Source organism: Patiria miniata, unplaced genomic scaffold (genome assembly GCF_015706575.1).
Source record: "Patiria miniata isolate m_02_andy unplaced genomic scaffold, ASM1570657v1 HiC_scaffold_8, whole genome shotgun sequence".
NCBI lineage: Eukaryota > Metazoa > Echinodermata > Asteroidea > Valvatida > Asterinidae > Patiria > Patiria miniata.
In genome coordinates, this window is record NW_024037075.1 from 999,332 (window position 1) to 1,018,321 (window position 18,990).

Here is an 18,990-nt window from a genome sequence, read left to right on the forward strand (position 1 = left end):
CATAAAGAAACCATACATACATGTATATTCTGGATATAATTGTGAAAGTTTATGCAAATTCTTTACAAGCATCACGAGAAATGAAGTAAAAGTTTTTAAAATATGTAGAATCAGATGTAGATCTGTGATGAACTCCAAACATATAATGAAACGTAATACAGAAAGTTGTTCTCGATTATTTGAATTAGAAACTTCTCACCAGCTTTCTACATATTGGTCTGAAAGTTTTGTGATCGTATTGTTGAAGCCATTTTGTACCCCATCAAGAACCTTCTCTCTTAATGGACACCATTTGCAAAAGAAATGTATGTTTGCCAATGTAAGGAACAGTACAATAAATCTGAAGCAGCTTATTGAAAAACTAACCTGTCGAACTTTCAGCTCAGTAGATATACTTACAGAGAAAAAGTGTGAAATGCATCTTCATTTTTCTTGAAACAAAAAACAGGTTTCCATTCAAAGTGTAACGGTTGGTCCTAAACATCGTAAGAAAATAATGGTAATTCCTCTTTTCGTGAAAACATGACAGCATACAAGGCGCAAGATGCTTGATCCTGTCATTTACTCACAATCAAGACGGATAATTCACAATTTTTTGACGGTTTCATTTTTGAATATTTGCATGGTGTCCATCCCCTTCAAGGAAATTAAACAATCACACGTGGTCACACGTCGACCAAGGCTTCGTGGCGGCTGTCATACGACCCTTGACCTCTGACCTCTAGCTCCTGAGGTGTTTCCCCCAGCATGCCATGGAAGATAAACTTCCCCCTGTAAGCCACGTTGTGCCTGTTTTAAAAACAAAAATGACCGAAAAGAAAGGAAGATTACATTTTTTGCTATAATTATATTTTTGGAGTAATTTGGATGTTATTACTGTAAATAGTGCCCTGTATCATGCTTTTCAAAAAACACATCAAAAAAATTAAAAAATACTTATGTTTTTGTTTAGAAAACTGTATCAAGAAAACATGGTTGCAGAAGTATGGTTACAGTCGACTTCCGTTAAAACAAGCTCTGTTAAAACAAATTCTGGTTTACATAGAGAACATAAAGACTTATATGGGACCGATGCTCCACTTAATACAAAATTCTGAAATGCCAAACATTTTGGCTAGGCCTTGCTGAGTTTGTATTAACGAGAGTCAACTGAAGTTTGTGTGTAGTTGCGTGTATGGGCCATGACGAGCATATCTATCCTACATATATATGTAACAGTGAGCAACTCAAAGGCAAATCTGAAATAAACTGCTTGTAAAAAAGAAAGGCAACTTTGGACTATTGTGTACAATATTTATGAAACTTTGAGAACAATATCCAAGATGTACAGTAAGTGACCGGTGTTCAGTTGCTATTTTTTTATGAACAATAATCAAGTACTTGCCTGGCGGTGAAGTGAACTTTGAGGATCATTTTGCTGTGAGAGACGTGGGTGACGTGCGCTTCTAGAAAGCCGGATGATGGCACGACGCGGAACAATTCCTCTGCTTGCTGCTGGGGATCTGTTTTGGGGAGGGATGGAAATTTTACAAAAAAAGAGGAAACTTGTTAAAGTTTTACCATAATTTGTGAAAACAAAATTTTTGTTTTATCTCATTCATTGCTTAGGAATAAGGGTCAATTTGGAAAGAATGTTGCATCCTGATGCCACTTTTTTCATCATAGATTATCTCAATGAATGTCAATCATTGCAAAAATGTTTAAAAGACGTGAATCTGGGACTGAGAACCATTTCCAATTTTGTTAGAAAATACTTTGAAAATGCACTCAACTCTCCACAGACTTTGTAAACATCCGAAGAAGTGGTGTCTGGATACTAAATTCGGTCCATTTAATGACAAATCCAAATTTTCTACCTTTTATAGCGAATGTTAGACAAGTTGTCCCAAATACAGCAATTTCTGATTTTTCCGTCACAGATAATCTGGGAAGCTTAAGGCACCATGTAAGTCACTTGTGTGAAATGTGCCACGACTGAAATAGTGCGCTACATGAAATGTTAGGCCAGTTTCCGCCACAAAACTATGAAAAAGTGGAGTTACGCCACTGCGCAACCTTTTGTAAAAATTGTTGCCGAATTCTAGACTCACCAGAAACGACCGTCCAGAAGCTGGCCGAGCCCGTCGGATTGCTGATGGTCACTTCCAGCTCCCGCTGCTGCGACACCAGACACGTGCCAAAGTCCAGGTAGGATGGGGTGACTCGGATGGACGGTATAATGACCATCGCATACAAGGGCAGTTTCTGGACGCACAAAAGATGAAGGAAAAGCATATAAGACTTAAATGAAACCATAATGTTCCCTCAGATTCACACTGGCCAGCCAGCCCAAGTAAGCTCAACTGTCGAGTGGTAAGGCATCTGAACCTGTAAGCAGGAGGTCGTGGGTTCGAGTCCCACCGAGATAATATGACTTGGTTTCTCAAAAGCTGAAAAATTATGTGCTAAAACATATTACTTGGATGAAGGGGAATTCTGTAATTTAAAGATTCCCTCCCCCTCTTTTCCTCATCCTTTATCCCACCCCGTTCCCCACCCAGTTCCCAACCTTTCCCCACCCACCCCAACCCCCGCCCCCAGCGTTTTCACCTTACCTGGACAGCATTATTGCTGTACTGTATCACCAGGTCTTGCTTGATGATCAGTCGGCGTTCCTCCTCGTGTTTCATCAGCTGAACCCCGAAGTACTCCTGGCCAACTTGCAGCTTACTCAGACACATCTCCAGGAGATCGGTCGTAAGGTGGAAGGCAACATTTATCTGTTTAAGGTGGGGGTCGTCAGAAAAGGTACAATTGTAAATTTTTAAAAACTTACCGTTTGTGCTATTTTTGAGTTTCACCCAGAATACTGTAATATTTTACTCTCTTTGAATGAAAAATTGAACATTTGAAAAAAATTGATCTGTGTTTATTCATGATTACATTCTCACAAATTTCAAATAAATTTAGGCCTGACAATAAATAGTTTGATTCTTGTGGTGGCCTGGTTCATGCCTCTCTAACAGAATCGATAATGTAAGGATCGGAAACCAGACTTCTCGCAGAATGGATTTTTTGGCACTTCAAGTCGACCTTAAATAAAAGCCTTAATTAATTTAAGTGGGTTGCAGACACCCAAAATAATAAGTATAAAGTAGGTTTTTAGGAAGTAACTAGCTTAATACCTCGGGAAGCTAATATCAACTGTCCACCCTCAAACCAAGTTATATTTTTCAAGTTGAAGATTCTACCTGGAGATTCTTCTGTGGCGGCAGGCCCAGCATCTGCTCTCCGCTCGACACGGCCGACTGGTTCTGGATGGGGACGGCCGATCCGCCGCGCGACTGGCCCGATCCGGGCTCGGTCCTGAGAAGCTCAAACGGCTTCGGGGTGAGCAGCCGGAAGGCCAGTGGAGTCTGGGTGGCGTTGGTCAAGTTGGCTGCCTGGCTCTTGGTGTAAGGGGACCGAAACTCGGCCCGGTTGGCCAGGTCAAGGAGATCGCTCGCTGCCGTGTGGTAGCGCATGCCTTCATCGTCGGTTGTCTCAACCGTCAACCTGTCACGAGAGAAAAAGAAAGGAAGACAAGAGATGATAGACAGAGTTGTAATCAAGCTGGTCACAAATCATCACAAGTCATCAAACATCATCATAAGTCATAAAAAATCATCTCAAGTCAATCACAAGTCATCACAAGTCATCACAAGTCAATCACAAGTCACCACGAGTCATCACAAATCATCACAAGTCAATCACAAGTCAATCACAAGTCATCACAAGTCAATCACAAGTCATCACGAGTCATTACAAATCATCACAAGTCAATCACAAGTTATCACGAGTCAATCACAAGTCAATCACAAGTCAATCACAAATCATCGTAAATCATCAAAATTCAATCACAAGTCATCACAAATCATCACAAGTCAATCACAAATCATCACAAATCATCAAAATTCAATCACAAGTCATCACAAATCATCACAAGTCAATCACAAGTCATACAGTCTCAACTCAAGTCACAGACAACTCAAATGAGCTGCGAAAAAGGCATTGACCTTTCTTGTCATTCACCCTTGCTGCATGACTTATGGTTTAACCTGTGATTGGACTCATGATTTGAGTTGTGATTTGTCTTGTGATTGACTTGTTTCCAACTTCATCGCAACTCTTGCAAAAGTGTGTTGGGGTGGCAGTGGTTTTGTACTGGATAGGCATGAGATAACCTTTGGTGCATTCACTGTAACTAATATGAAATCCTTACTACAATTCAAGGAATCTCTGTCTGTCTGTCTGTCCGTCTGTCTGTCCGTCGATTATCTCCAGAACCGGGCACCGTATGGAGTTGAAAATCGGCGGGGGTATTGCTCGGGACAACCGAATGTGCAGTGCCGAGTTTGAAGTAGTTTGGACCAGCGGTTGTCGAAAAAGTTGCAAAAAAGCAGTATTTTCTGAGGCCTAGCGCGCCAGAATATAGCCTAGAACCCGGCGCGCACTGCTGTTCTTTTCAATTGTTTACGTCATGTAAAGCTAAACCGCGCGTGCTCAATATGACGCAAACAATGCAAAAAAGACACGGGCACGCGTCTAACTCTATGGCATGCGCACGGGCATTGTAGGGCGATACTATTGTTCAGTATGGGTGAATGTATAGCATTGCGTACCATGTTACCGTTTGTACACCTACGTGGTGGCTGCACGGGCACATTATTTTTGCAGTCGACTGAGCGACCTTACTGCAGGACGATACCATTGTCCAGTAAGGGAGAGTAATATCTGCGCTGGGTTTTTTTTGCAGCCTTTTTGAGAAACACTCGCCCAAAACAATTTCAAACTTGGCACAAACTTTGACGTGAGTGTGCGTTCAACCTGTAAAAACAACACCATTGAATCGCGTGCGTTGTTTGCACGAGCAGTTCTCAAAAACTCTGCAAGCATGCAACCAATACATAAATTTGCGCTTCCCAAACAAGCACATTTTAGACGGCACAGCACGGTTGTACGCGTACGAGGACGTGAGAATCTGCACGGGTATACGCATTTTGTCGTCGACTGAGCAACAATTACTGTAGGCGACTGACTGAGCAACCTTTACTGTAGGACGATACCATAGTCCAGTATTGGTAAATATCAGTGCCAGGGATGGCGACGTCTACAAAGTGCGCGTTTAACCTATAAATGTGCGTTCAACCTGTGAAAGCTAGCAACATGTAATGTGCGTTGTTTGAATGAGCAGTTCTCTGCCCCCTCCACACAGACACATTTTCAACGGGCCCTGCACTAGTATAGAACAATTAACAGAGAGTCTCAAGAAATTCCAGCCCAAAACTCTCCGAACTTACAGAGCGGGCTTGAGGTAGGCTGTGAAATCCAGCCGCAGCGGGGTCATCTCGTAAGCCTGCCCTCGCGACACTTTCCCCGGGACCCGTCTGGTGCCCTCGCTGTCCAAACTCATGAAGCCCAGGCCGTAGCCGATCCAGTCGGCACCCCGCAGGGTCAGGGAGTCCGTCTGGGGGTCGAAGGAGGCTGTCATCTGGATGCTGCCTCGGGCTGGAATGACCTGAGGTCAAAGGTCACAGGTATCCCATAATCAGCGTTGAGTTTTAATTACTTGTACTATGAAGGTAATAATCATTAGTAGAAGTTTCTTACCATTTGTTTATCGCTGACAGTGAATGGCCCACCCTCGGCCCGTTCACCTTCGTGCTCTCGAAGGACGACCTTAATCAGCTGACCTTCGATCTCTGACCCCCGGCATTCACTCTCCAACTCCTCAGTGACCTTCTGCAACAGGCCCGGTTGAGTAGTCACCGTCGGACTCCCGTCATTCTCCCCCCTTGGTATCTCAACGGCAGACATATCTGGTTGGCTGGGTACAATCTCCTCACCATTCCCATCTCGGAGGGGGAAGGGCTCTCCGATGTTGACCAGGAGGTCCAGGAGTTGGGCGTCATTCTCCACCAGGTTGAAGATTTGCCAGTCCAGACGAATACCTTTAAAAAAAAAAACCAAAAAACCTCTGTAAAAGACTAAAGTCCCTCTCAAAAGTGTTAATTAACCCTTCAAGAATGTCCACATTGTGTGCAGAATATTACAGACGCCCCCATCCCCCCCCCCCTGAAAAAAATGTAGTAACTGGCTTGATTTCTATGAATCAACAGGAAAATTGCCAACCCAAGTTTTGAATTTTGAAGTGTAGAGGTCCATTTGCAAGAGTTCTACATAGTTGGTAACAAATAGTGCACATGGAGTGCCCACTGGTCATCATAACCTAATTATTTGCTAAAATATAACTTGGTGAATACTCAACGACGGATTTCATCAACCTACCGCAGGGGCTGTTGTTCCTGATCTTCAGCGGTCTGTGGACGGGGGGCAGGCCCGCCACGTGGGTCCCAAACCTGACGATGGGAAGTTGACCCTTGAGGGTGGCCATGGAGAAACAGAGTGGACATCCAGTGACCGTCATTGTGATAGGGATGACCACCGGGGGTAAATCTGACACCTGTTAAGGGGGGGGGGCGGTTAGAAAAGTCCAAATCAATAAAATTAGATGCAAAGCAGGCATTCCATCGAAATTGGCAAATTTAAAAAAAAAAACAAGGAAAGCAAACTGATTTCGTTTAACATAAGGGTCATCTATCGCTTTCGGGGCTCCACTTTATAAGGGAAAAACCAACCTTGCAGATGAGGTTGTCCATGTAGCGCCCCCACATGTCGCTGAATGCTGTCACTCGGACCTCCAGCTCGGAGAACGGTTCAAGCATACCGGATGCCGGGGAGACCACAAATGCTGCGCCGCGGTCATCGCGCAGCACGGCCTTGGCGTAGTCCGTCTGAATCTGAGAGGGCGTGCGGCTCTGCGGATCGGCCAGGTTGGACGTACGATTCAGCAAACCACGCCTGTAAACATTCAAAAGGAGTTTGTTTAACCCTTGGCTTTCATCAGAGAGTCCTGGGTTTGAATCCCACCAGTGCACTGACCATATGTTGTGTCATTGGGCAAGACACTTTACACCTTTTTGCCTCTATTAAGGGGGTTTCGGCATTGCCCCAACTGATATCAAGATAGGGTTCTTTACTCAAGATTAGACAGTCATGGGTTTAATCCCACCACTGGCCATATGTTATATGTCCATGGGCAAGACACTTTACAACTATTTGCCTCTCTTAATAAGTGGGTATCGGCACTACCACAACCTGATATCGTTATGGATTTGGTTGACAGTCATGGGTTTATTCCCACCACTGGCCATATGTTATGTCCATGGGCAAGGCACTTTACCCTAATTGTCCGTCTTAATTTAGGAGTAAAAGTGGGTACCGGCATGACCACAAACTGATTTCAGTATAAATAGGGTTTATTGGTAATGCTTTACCTCTTTGAGGAATCCTTGGACTCCTTGTCTTTGTCTGGTGGTGTCGGGGGTTTGGCCGATCCGAAATGTTCCAGGGTGATGTGGAAGGGTGCGGCGATGGCAGTGTGGTTTGTGACCCGGACCACACGGCTAGGGGTGGAGCCTAGCTCAACGTCGTGGCCATAGTCCAACAACAGCTCCTCGTCCCTGAATCGGGGAGAAAAAAACAGTAAATTCAAAACAAAATACTGGCAAATTCAATCAAAACAAGAGAAAGCAAGCCTTTAACTGATTTTAAAAACATTGTAGAATATGCTGTAGTGGTAACATGCAGGGGTGGATCCAGGTTTGATTTGGGGGGCGGGGGGGGGGGGGCTGTTGCTGTGAATGGGTCAAACCCATCCATTCAACCCAACCCATCCATTCGAGGGGTTGCGGGAGGCTTTATTGTTGTTGAGGTTGGAGAAAAACCCTGCAATGATATCCCCTCAAAAGTTCTTGAAACTTGGATGGGATTTACAACCTAATTCACATGTTGAACGGGTAGGATTTGAACTGGAGCGCCCAAGGTGGAAGGCAAATGAAACACCACTGTGCCAACTTAACTCCCCTTTTTTTGACTACGAGAAGCCCCTCCCATCCCAAAAAGGCAAAAATTACCAGAGGAAGTCAGGATATTTGCTAAGCTTACCCGTGTTCCCGATCAGGGTTCAGGGTCACGTAGGTCACCGTAAGGCCCCTCACATCCGTGAATAAACCTAGGATGAGTGGGTTGGCCATTCCCTCGACAAAACATGGAATCTTCACGTCGTCAAGCAAGCCCTGAAAATATGGATGAAAAAAATCAAAATGTGACAATTTAAAAGAGGAATAAACACAAAACCAAAAGTAAAACTCTCAGTGGATTATAAGTAATACAGATATATGGACAAGTATCTATCTCTTCAATGGGGAAAATGAGTGCCAATATTGAAGGACCATAGGGCGCCATCTTGTCTCATGCACACTCGGTATGCATGTATTATATTCAAGGTGAACAGTGTGCGTAAACCAGTGAAGCGTCCTTCATATACTCATGTTATGTTACATAGCGTCCTATTTTGATTACAAACAGAGTCCATTTAAAGTCCACACACAAACAGTTCTGAACAATGCAATGGGTGTTTTTTTCCCTTAAAAATCTGGAAATATTTATTGAAGAATAAATACCTGAGCATGGGCCACGAAAGTGACTGCCACTTTCAAATTCTCCCTGGGTTGAAGGCGGCCCTGGCTTGGGTCAAAGGTCACTTGGCACTTGTCTGCCTGCGACCCCAAAGGCTTTTTAAAAAAAAGCAAACAATTTTCTGATAAAATAAATTATGAATTTTTGAAATACATTTTCTTGCTACACAATATAAGGGAACAAACAAGTGCAATGTCCAAATGAGGGTTTTGGCTCAGCTTATGAGCGTGTGTCCATGGGCAAGACACTTTGCAGCAATTGGTCCTCTCTACCTTATTTGGAATCCCTAGTGAACAAACCATAACGAAAGTTTGTTTGAGGTGTTTAAAACCCACAAGGATAAACTTAACAGTTACACAAGACATTTTCAACCATTAACCATATTTGTCTGAACGAAAACAGTTGTGCTGTAAAATGTTTCAATGTTGAACAAAGTTTGTGTGGAATGAACGTACCTCTTGCCAGTTGAAGTCAGCAGGGAGTAGTGTCTGGTTGACGATGGTCACTTCCCTGGTAATTGGCACACCGACGTAGACCTCGTCCATGGTCAGGTGACTAGACTGCAGGCAGGCCTGGGGATGCTGCACGTCGGCACGGACTCCAACAAAACTACCACATTCGCAAAACGAAATTTAAAAAAATATTAAGTCAATCATAAGTCAATCAGTGGTCTATCACATGTCTATCACGCATCAATCACATGTCAATCCCATGTCAATCACATGTCAATCCCATGTCAATCACATGTCAACCACAATTCAATCAAAGGTTAATCACAGGTCAATCACAAGTCAATTACGGGTCAATCACAAGTCAATCACAAGTCAATCACGGGTCAATCACAAGTCAATCACAAGTCAATCACAGGTTAATCACAGGTCAATCAAAAGTCAATCACATGTCTATTACATGACAATCGCAAGTCAATCACATGTCTATCATATGTCAATCACAAGTTAATCTAAAGTCAATCACAAGTCAATCACAAGTCAATCACATGTCAACCAGAGGCTAATTGCAATTCAATCTGAGGCAATCATAAGTCAATCACAAATCCATCATAAGTCAATCACAAATACATCATAAGTCAATCTCAAGTCATCCATTCTCAATCTAAGTTGCGAGCTATCTATCTGACCTGAGACAAAGGCAGACATTCTTTTTTGTGATTGTTATCAATATACCTGTTGTTCCCGTCAGCAACTGCACACTTAAACACACCCTGTATCCGGCGGCACTGCACGGGTTTGAACGTGACCTTTACGACCTTTGACCCGAGCGGTGGCAGGTCACCACTGGAGGGTGTCAAAGTGAACTCGGAGACAGTCTGAAATTGAGGGACAACAAATAATGGTGATGTTTTCATTATTTATCTGCGCCATTCAGTTTGCCATTTCAATGCAATGTACTTTTTGTCAAGAAATTGGTCAGTGTATAGTCCTACAGATCTTTGTTTTAATAAATAATTTTCTGAAAGATTACCTTTCCAGTTTTCGGGTCCCTCAGCATGAACTCTTCACTCTCTTCCAGACGCCAGGAGGCGGGGACTTGGGAGGCATTCCGGAGGTGGAGCTCCGCAGCTGCGGTGTCCCCGTGCCGCACCAGCCCAAAGTCAACAGAGGGCGTGTCGATCACGACCCGCGGCCCCACGATGTGGGCCACCACACGCAGCGGCACCGTGCTCTCCTGGTGCTGGATGTGACACTGGAGGGTGTGGTCGATGGGGCCGGGACGTGCCCCCGAGAGGGCCAGCTCCAGGCCCACCGTGGATTCTGGAGGGATGGTGCCCTGGGGAGTCTCCACCTCGATGATGTGGCCCGCGCTGTAATTGCTCCAGGCAAAGTGGGCGGGAAACCTGCTGTGATTGGTCATCTGGAAACGACAATCATTGAAGTCCATTAATTACAACAGTACCCAAATTCATCTCATTAAATTATGTGGGCTAAGTTGCCGATGAGTTAAGTGCTAACGAGTCAACAGTCAAGAACTACCTGGAAAGGTTTCCGGATGGTGGTGGACACCAGGAGCTTGCCCGGCACAAAGATGGCGTAAGGCTCCACGGTGATGCAAAACTCCTCGCACTCCCCCTTCAGCTCCACCTCCAACCCCACCACGTCCGAGACCTGGACTGCGCCGCTCCGTTGAGCAGAGCGGCCGTTTGGCGTCAGCTCCTCCTCCCGGCCGTCATCGCTCGCCGCTGATGAGGAGGCGGCCGAGAGCTGGCGGTCCTTGGGGACCTCCTTGAGGATGAGGTGGAGGACACTGTGAGCGGGGCCAATCTAGAAAGTTGAAGAGACAGAATCACTAGCAAATAGGGTAATAACTTATGACTTAGCAAATCTCTTCTGTGTTTCTGTACATTTCTGTAAATTCTGCGCAAAGCGAAATTCCACAGTAAGCATGTTCATCAGCTTTTTTTTAAAATTTGACATGTCTGATCAGTACCTTCGTGGGAGCATAAGCCACCGTCGCCTTGCACGTCCCCTGAGGTGGCAGCACCCCTTTGTCAGGGTTGATGCAGAAGGTGTTCGTCTCGTCCTTCAGCCGCTGAATGATGCCCCCACCGAGAACCTCCCCACTTTCCTCTTCTTGGACGGGACACTCAAAGTGGGGCCTCAGTATTTCCCAGTGGAAGGGCAGCTCCACATTCCTGTAAGAACAAGACCAGGCGAGGCCGGGAATTCTATTTACTGAATAATTTTTTGGTGTTATGGGGTAATCCTATACAATAGCACTGCCCGGCTCTTAAGTGACAGAGTGTCAGCCAGTCAGTCTGTGAGGTACAAGGATCATTCAGAGAAGAAAACGTAATCCTTACGTTGTGTTCTTGATGGTCAGCTGTTTGGTGGTGAAGGTCATAGGGTTGATGGGGTCAAATCGGATCTGGTGCTGGGCCGTGGCGTCGCACATCTCCCCTGGGGCGGGGAGGCTCTCCCCACCCTCGCTGACATCGGCCAACTCCACACCGGCCGTTTGGCCCTCGCCTTACAGAAACAAAATTTCAAATGTATGATCAGTATTCCAAAAACCGCTTTTTAAAATTTTTTATTTCAGCTTCAGCTTATTCTACATTTTTTTAAAGCCCTTTTGAATCAATTAAATAGAATGTTGTGTGCTCTAGCTATAGAGTTGTGATATCTTGTTGATTCTAAGTCTCAGATTTAATCTACAGTAGAAGCCGTTGAAGTCTGCACGAGTCATCACAAGTTAATTCCTAGTCAACTTCAGAAATCCAACAGTCTCAAGTCCGATGATCATGATTTTTAAAACGAGCTGTGTCAAAGGCATTCTCTTATTTGTGTTCCTCCCCATGGTTGACTTGTGATTCGGGGGAAGGAGGGGGTGATTGATGTAGGGTAGACTGGACTACGACTCTAACCAAAACCAGACCACTAACTAGAAACTCAAGAGCATCCCTAGAACTCTATACCTTTCAATGTGAAGTGCTTGACGGTGCAGTTATCGCAAATCATCGTAAGATTGCGACGGAAGTGTTTCACCGATGTTGGAGTGAACGTAACCTGCGACACAAAGCATGATTGATATGTGATTGATATGAGAAAATTGCTGGTTTTTGAAATCGCGGCTTTGTCTCAGCTGTGGCTTCGTCTCTGGAATCATTTAGAAGCCTTTAATGTCTATCCCAAAGGACTTTTTTTTTCAACTTTGGCATCATATTACAGCCAAGGCCGTAGACAAAGCCTAGGTTTCGTAAACCCCAATGGCCATGCCCAAATCAGGAAGTTATTGTCTAGGGCTATGGATAGGCACAATGGTGTTACAATGGCAGAAACTGAAGTTAGTCATAGCCATGTTGTTTCTGGCTTTACTTGCCTGTAGTGGAATGGTGTGGCCTGCGAGTAGCTCAAAGATTGCTGGCTGGATGATGAACGGTGCCAAGTCGACTCTGTCGCTATTGGTAGCAGACTGCAAGACAGAAAAAAAAAGAAAATAGAACTTGACAAACTTTGTTTAGTACCAGTATGATCTTTAATCTAAGTAAGCTTTTATAATTTCATTAGGTTACTTTTTGGGGTAAATGCAAATGATCCTACTGCTCACCTTAAAGTTTGTCGTGGGCCAGCTCTCCCGCGGCATGAGACAGAAGCGACCGCTTCCTCCCACGTTCTTGACCAGAAACTGGACAGTACGTTTCCCGCCGACTAGACAATGTCCGCATTCTACATCTTTTGACACTGTGGCGAGACAACAACCAAAAAAACGACAATGGAAAAAGTACTTACTTAAAGCTGGGATTTTTAGTAAAAATGTATGCTGCATTTCATGGAGTGCTAAACGGAAAAAAATCCTTTCGCAAATTTTAAATGCTAAGCACAGATCAGCTGGGAACCAGTCCCAAGCATTGTGTATTGCATGGCTTTTTGGCCGGTAACCCGTTTTTGCTCAGTGAATATATATTCTACGCTTAGCTGAAATTTGCCCAAATAGCTCTGCACAGAATAAGCTTGATTCTGCGTGATGTGCATGTACATTTGAATGCTTTCTAGAATTGAAATTACCTGATTTGCTTTTATTTCAGTTGTTTGACACTTTTTATAAGTTGAAATTAAAAAAAATTGAATAAGAAATTGAAACTACTGCTTCAGGAAGACCTGAAAAATTAATTTGTTTTGGAACTTAAATGATTTTTATCTTGCTGTGAAAATTGAAAATGGGGCAATTGATCTTGTAGTAAAAAGCACAACACAAAGTTGTTTTGGACTGAGTTTGACAGCATGCGTCAGAGTTTACAAATTTACATTATTGAGACATTACTTATTCCTTGTTCGTGGACATGCATGTATAAAAGATGCCGCTTTGTTACTTATTTTTTCATACGCGAATGGTGTAAAGTACGCACGACTTATTCTATTCTGAAAGTGCGCTAACCCATCCCGTCTTGCTTGAGCGTCAGGCATCGTAAGCGATGCTTTTGAATGTCCCTCGCAGTGGTCTCCCCAACTCTCCCTTTTTGTAACACTTGAGGGGTACTTGTGCAACGAGTCTATAATGCTTCACAAGGATGGCAGAGTTTCAAAAAACGCAAACTTCACTACTTACAGGATAAAATGGGAGGTGGACGCCTGCCCTGGAGTTTGACTACCAGCGGCTGGCTGGACTGGGTCTGGATCGTGATGGTGTCGTTGAAATCCATCAACGAGTCTGGCATGAAACGGATGCTGTACTGGCAGCTCATACCGGGGGCCACGATGCCTTGCTCACCGGGAAACTTGCCTGTAGAAAAAACAAATGGATATAGTTGAGAAAATTATAAAACCAAAACCAATAAAATAGCCGGTTAAAGCCCGAGTCCATCATTTGCAGCTATCCAAAAAAGTAACCGGCGTACTTATTGTTGAAAAATATACTGGTTGAAAGCTAGTAAGGGGACTAAACTCCCTGTGAAATTAACCCTTCTGGCAAGCTGTAATTTTGAAGAAATCAACGAAAGAAGGCATTTCCAACGGTGTTTCTTAAGAAGCACCGTAGGAAAATTTAAATTAGTTGTTCGTTTTGTTATTCGGCGCAGCGCGCACAAGCATTGGAACGACGCACAGGCGCGCACGGTTGCTATAATTCATTGGATCAGTGCGCAACATCGCGTAAAGCTGCAATTCAAAACAATTCAAAACATGATTTAGCAACTTTTGATTTTAAATTGAGATCCTAGAATGCTGTTTTTTTCGTAATATGAAGCTGAAGCTGAGCTGAAACTTCATCAAGTAAGTTGTTCAGTATCCTTCATTAGATTTTGAACACTTTTGTTGCTTCAAACGAACAAAATGCACTAATTACAAATGATGGACTATAGCTTTAATGCAAAAGGACGTGTAAACACGATTTGGCAATGAATATTCGCAGGGGCAGGTGAGGAGTTTAATCGTCAATAAGCTTTTCCTGAGTCTTAGGCGATGGACGTGTATACACTTCAGTGGTTCCCATTGGTTTTGTACACACCATATTTTGAACTTGAACTTTCGTTGTAACAAATATCGCTCTGTGACGGGGCCTCTGGGTGTTGCAAAATTGAAGTTACAGTGAGAAGTATTCTTCAAATATATTGCATGAATGACTCTCAGAGAGTCAGTATTTGTGGAGTTTGACTTAATTTTAAAATTTGGCCAGTACATCTTGTCTTCTGTTTCAAAACTTGTGGTCTTTTTTGGCTCAAAATAATCCAGGCAGGAAGTGGTCAAAAGAGCACTGTTTTACATGCAAAGTTTTTACGGAATTGGAACTATGAACAGACCTAGCCCGACGGAGAAGAATTGGGATTTTGGAGGGACGACTCGGAGTGGTCGACTCGCAGCCGAGACGTTCTTCAAGTCCAGCGGGAGTTCGTAGACGCGTCCGACTTGGTAATCAGTGAATACAACGGTCGATGGGTTGGCAAGGAAGACAACGGAGGGCTCTTTTTTGCTGTAATTGAAACAAAAATTGGAACAAATATTTATGCATATATTTTCAATTTAACAAAAAAATTACAAAATGTGTACACGATGCATGAAAGTTACAGACGACTTTTTAGTGAAATAGAAAGTGTGTGAATTGTACAAAACGACAACTACATAAATTGAAAGTGTAAGATATGAAAAAAGGGTTAGGAGAGAGGCTGAGAATGGATGTGTGGAGGTTGTTTGGGGGTTAAGGGTCACCAAAGGGGTAACAAGGATATCTAGGAGGGGAGGGGATAGGTATATAAGGACTAGCAGGGGTATTTAAAGGCTAGCTGTGGGGTGCGGGGGGGGGGGGGGGGGGGGGGGGGTTCCAAGGGGTGGGGCATTGGGAAATGGTAGGATTAGGAAGGGGACAGGGGTATGGGAGAGTGGAGGTTGTGTGCAAGAAAGGTGTGTGTTTAAAGGGGCGGGGGTTCGGTTGGGAATAGAGCAGATCATTGGAAGGTGATTGCACAATAGTCGCAACCGATTTGCATTTGCCGGATAAGTTTCAAAAGTTTGACTTACGCTGTGTCTAGAACAGTGGACTTGGCCCCGCCCAGCTTGTGCACCACCGTGTTGGGTTTGACTAGGGTCTTGCCCCCGGCCAGGGTGGAGGGGGGCCGGTGGCGGGGGTTGCGCAGGAAGTCGGTCTTGCTGTGCACCTGGGCCAGGTCTGTGCGGTGGCGCTCTCTGGACTGCGGGGAAGCGGTGCCCTGCCAGGGCTTGCCGGAACCGTTGGACTGCATCTGGGGAAAAAAAAATGTAAATGACTGTACTTGTGAAGGACTTGTGATGGACTTGTGATGGACTTGTGATGGACTTGTGATGGACTTATGATGAACTAAGGATGACTTGTGATGGGCTTGTGACTGTACTTGTGAAGGACTTGTGATGGACTTGTGATGGACTTGTGATGGACTTATGATGAACTAAGGACGACTTGTGATGGACATTTTGATGAACTAAGGATGACTTGTGATGGGCTTGTGACTGTACTTGTGAAAGACTTGTGATGGATTTGTGATAGACTTGTGACGGACATGTGATGGACTTATAATGAACTAAGGACGACTTGTGATGGACATTATGATGAACTAAGGATGACTTGTGATGGAGGCTTGTGACCGTGCTTGTGAAGGACTTGTGGTGGACTTGTGATGGAATTGTTGTAGACTTGTGATTGACTTACAACATCTGCTTGGCTTCCCGGCGTTTCCTTGCCCCCTCCCTCCTGAATGTTGAACTCATCTTCCGTGTAGTGGACGCGGACAGTGGACGCATCAGTGGCCTCGGCATATCTTGGTTTTCTTTGCGCTATCAAGTTGGTAACAAAATAAAAGGATAATTCGTTAACCATTTTAAACTCCTCCTGTTTTTGCTAAGAAGACTCCTGAATCCCACAGAATCCAACACGTTGGTTAACCATTGGTACATTCTATGCCATCATCGTATCTCAGTTTTTCCCTTACGATAATGAAGTTGGTAACATAACGGAACCTTTGGATGGTTAGTTAACCATGTTAAAGTAAGCTTTGGGGATTGTTTGCTAGGAAGATTCGTGATTCCTACAGAATCCAACATTGTTCTAATTAACCATTCGCACAATCTATGGCTTCATCATTATCCAGTTTCCATCAATGTTATTGAAGTCTGTAACACAAGTGAACATTTGGGCCCTAGATTTTGAAGGATTTTGGTCCTTCGGGTAAAGAAAAATGCTATACTGTTCCATATTATCAAATGGTTTCACAATAATTAATACAGTTATCACAACTCCATTCATAAATGATTTAGAGATTTCAAATGACCTTTTGGTGCTTTGGTGGGAGGCGGTTCGGCCGTTGAGTAGTCTTCTGGTACTATCAGGCCGTGCTTGCGCAGCAGGTCACTGTCCAGATAAGTCTCCAGATTGGGATCCACTGGAGGAAATGGGAATAAATAACGGGAAATATAAAAAAATTTCGAGGCGATCTTTGGACTAAAGTTTCTCAAAATTCACCAATGAATGTTAAGAAATTGACAGGTTTCAGGTTAGTTGATACTGTGTTTTGACCGGTGATTTGACCTGTGATTTGACCTGTGATTTGACTTGTGGTGGTCTTGCGATCCATCGCAAGTACCTTGGCTACAACAGTGTTTGGATCTCAATCAGTGATTCGCTGTCATACCTGGAGGCAGGCCCAAGTCATGGTAGATGTCGCAGCCCTCAGCTGCCTGGTTCAGTTTGCGTTCGTCGGCCGCCATAGAGCGTGCCCGGGCCTGCATGATGTGCCTCTCCAGCATCAGTGCTTCGGCCATTCGCCTTTCTCTCTCAGCTTGGATCTTTAAAAATAAAGTTAATCATTTTATGATAACTATGAGTGTTAAAATCAAGGTCGTCATCTCCATCCTGAACTTGTCTTTGCTGAAGAATTGAAGATGAACGCAAGCCCTGGTCCAGCAAGCAGCAGTTGAAAGTTATCAAGTGATTCTCTTGGCAACTTACTTCTCCTGCCAAGGACTGAAACGCTTGGCCCTCCAAAGTTTGTTTTATTTGCATATTTGTTTATTTTCAAGTTATCCTCTTTAGAGAAGTACAACTAGCTTTTTAAAATGATCCTTTATTTATACTGATTCCAATTTTCATCTCTATACCTTTCTCAGATCTTCCACATATTTCTCGTGGTAGGTGTCGTCCCCGCTGCGGGACTTGTTGAGATTCCGGACCGTCTCCTGCTCCACAAAGTCCCTGGTGAAGAGGTCTCGGAAGGTCCGCGCCAGCACGTGGGTGACATCCTGCGAGCGTCCCGATGAAGGCCGCTGCAGGTACATAGGCGGCTCATCATATGGCAGTCGCCCAAGTTTCGCAGACATGTTGAATATCACTGGGGTCTATTTGCAGAATTTCAAAAACAAATGTTGAGATCAGGAAAGAATTCAAGTGGAAAGAAGAATTAATTAACTCTCGTAAGTCATAATGGTATTAGGCACTAGTTACTTTTAGGACCCCTAATGAAAACGCAATGTTATGTTTTAATTGACTTGTCTTAGGCCAGACATAGTTTCTCTGATTCACAGCTTTGAAGGATATTTTTAAAGGAAAGTAAATGGGAGAACCACCCGCATTACAAGTGATGCATGCACAACGCACAATAAGCCTTATCGCAAAGCATTATGGGCAGGATAAGGGGCAAAGAACCACGCAGGAACGCCGTGTTCGAACGCACACGTATGCCTTCGCCGCCGTGTTAAGCCATGGTTGTTATGGTTGACGTCTTCAGTAAAAAAGTAGGCTACAAACAGTGCAAAAATAGAGAGGTTCTAAAAGTAACAAGGGTAACATTAATCATCTATCATTTCATCAATCATATTCAAATAATCAACTTCAATTGTAATGTTATTAATTTTTTAATTTTAAAACAAAACAAAAAACGACAGGCAATGGACCTCTCATTTAGCAGTTTATAGAAAATAAAGAAACTTCATTATCATGCTCAAGGTTCTACTACTTTTACAGTTCATGAAATTGAGAGTTGGTAGGCCCTACTGTTTGTCTCCCATACCCCCCCCCCCCCACTTTGTCCCACTCCCGGCCCCGCCCACGCCGTGGCCGGTCACTCACACTCAGTGCATCCTGCAGGACTAGACTGAGGACTGATAATGAAGTTAATCCACTCTAAAACAGGAAATGAAATGGATCATACAAACCTAGTACATCATATGAATTTAGAAATATGTGTAAAATAGTTGTATTTGTTAACTAGCGATAAATATTGAGTTTTTTAAAACCCGAATGTGCAGCAGTCGATGTTCAGATGTTGTTAAATTATTCCGCCATATTGTATTTTGTTGTCAAGTTAATTAGGCACGCTCCATTGTATACAAACAAATATTTCTTGAAAATGTACAAATTAAAAAAAAAACTATTCTTTTTACAACAGTTAATGTATCATTTCACATAAGTTTTAATATTATCATAAAATACATTTCAAAAATAAATAGATTTCAACTG

General features: G+C 43.7%; 1 protein-coding gene across 1 annotated transcript; it reads right to left on the reverse strand.

Annotated features, from left to right (window-relative positions):
- Nucleotides 1–23: 23 nt before the first annotated feature.
- Nucleotides 24–18,824, reverse strand: LOC119719256 (deleted in lung and esophageal cancer protein 1-like). Its single transcript, XM_038188633.1, has 29 exons — nucleotides 18,687–18,824; nucleotides 17,634–17,870; nucleotides 17,168–17,321; nucleotides 16,808–16,918; nucleotides 16,189–16,313; nucleotides 15,525–15,745; nucleotides 14,810–14,979; nucleotides 13,621–13,794; nucleotides 12,622–12,755; nucleotides 12,394–12,486; nucleotides 11,990–12,080; nucleotides 11,378–11,543; nucleotides 11,005–11,209; nucleotides 10,551–10,838; nucleotides 10,042–10,431; nucleotides 9,744–9,886; nucleotides 9,015–9,168; nucleotides 8,544–8,654; nucleotides 8,026–8,156; nucleotides 7,356–7,541; nucleotides 6,657–6,879; nucleotides 6,307–6,481; nucleotides 5,629–5,969; nucleotides 5,319–5,536; nucleotides 3,231–3,534; nucleotides 2,595–2,759; nucleotides 2,091–2,244; nucleotides 1,385–1,502; nucleotides 24–789 (listed from the first exon to the last, which is right to left on the reverse strand). The coding sequence occupies exons 2-29, from the start codon at nucleotides 17,850–17,852 to the stop codon at nucleotides 666–668; spliced, it is 5,088 nt and encodes a 1,695-aa protein (XP_038044561.1). The 5' UTR covers nucleotides 17,853–17,870; nucleotides 18,687–18,824; the 3' UTR covers nucleotides 24–665.
- Nucleotides 18,825–18,990: the final 166 nt, after the last annotated feature.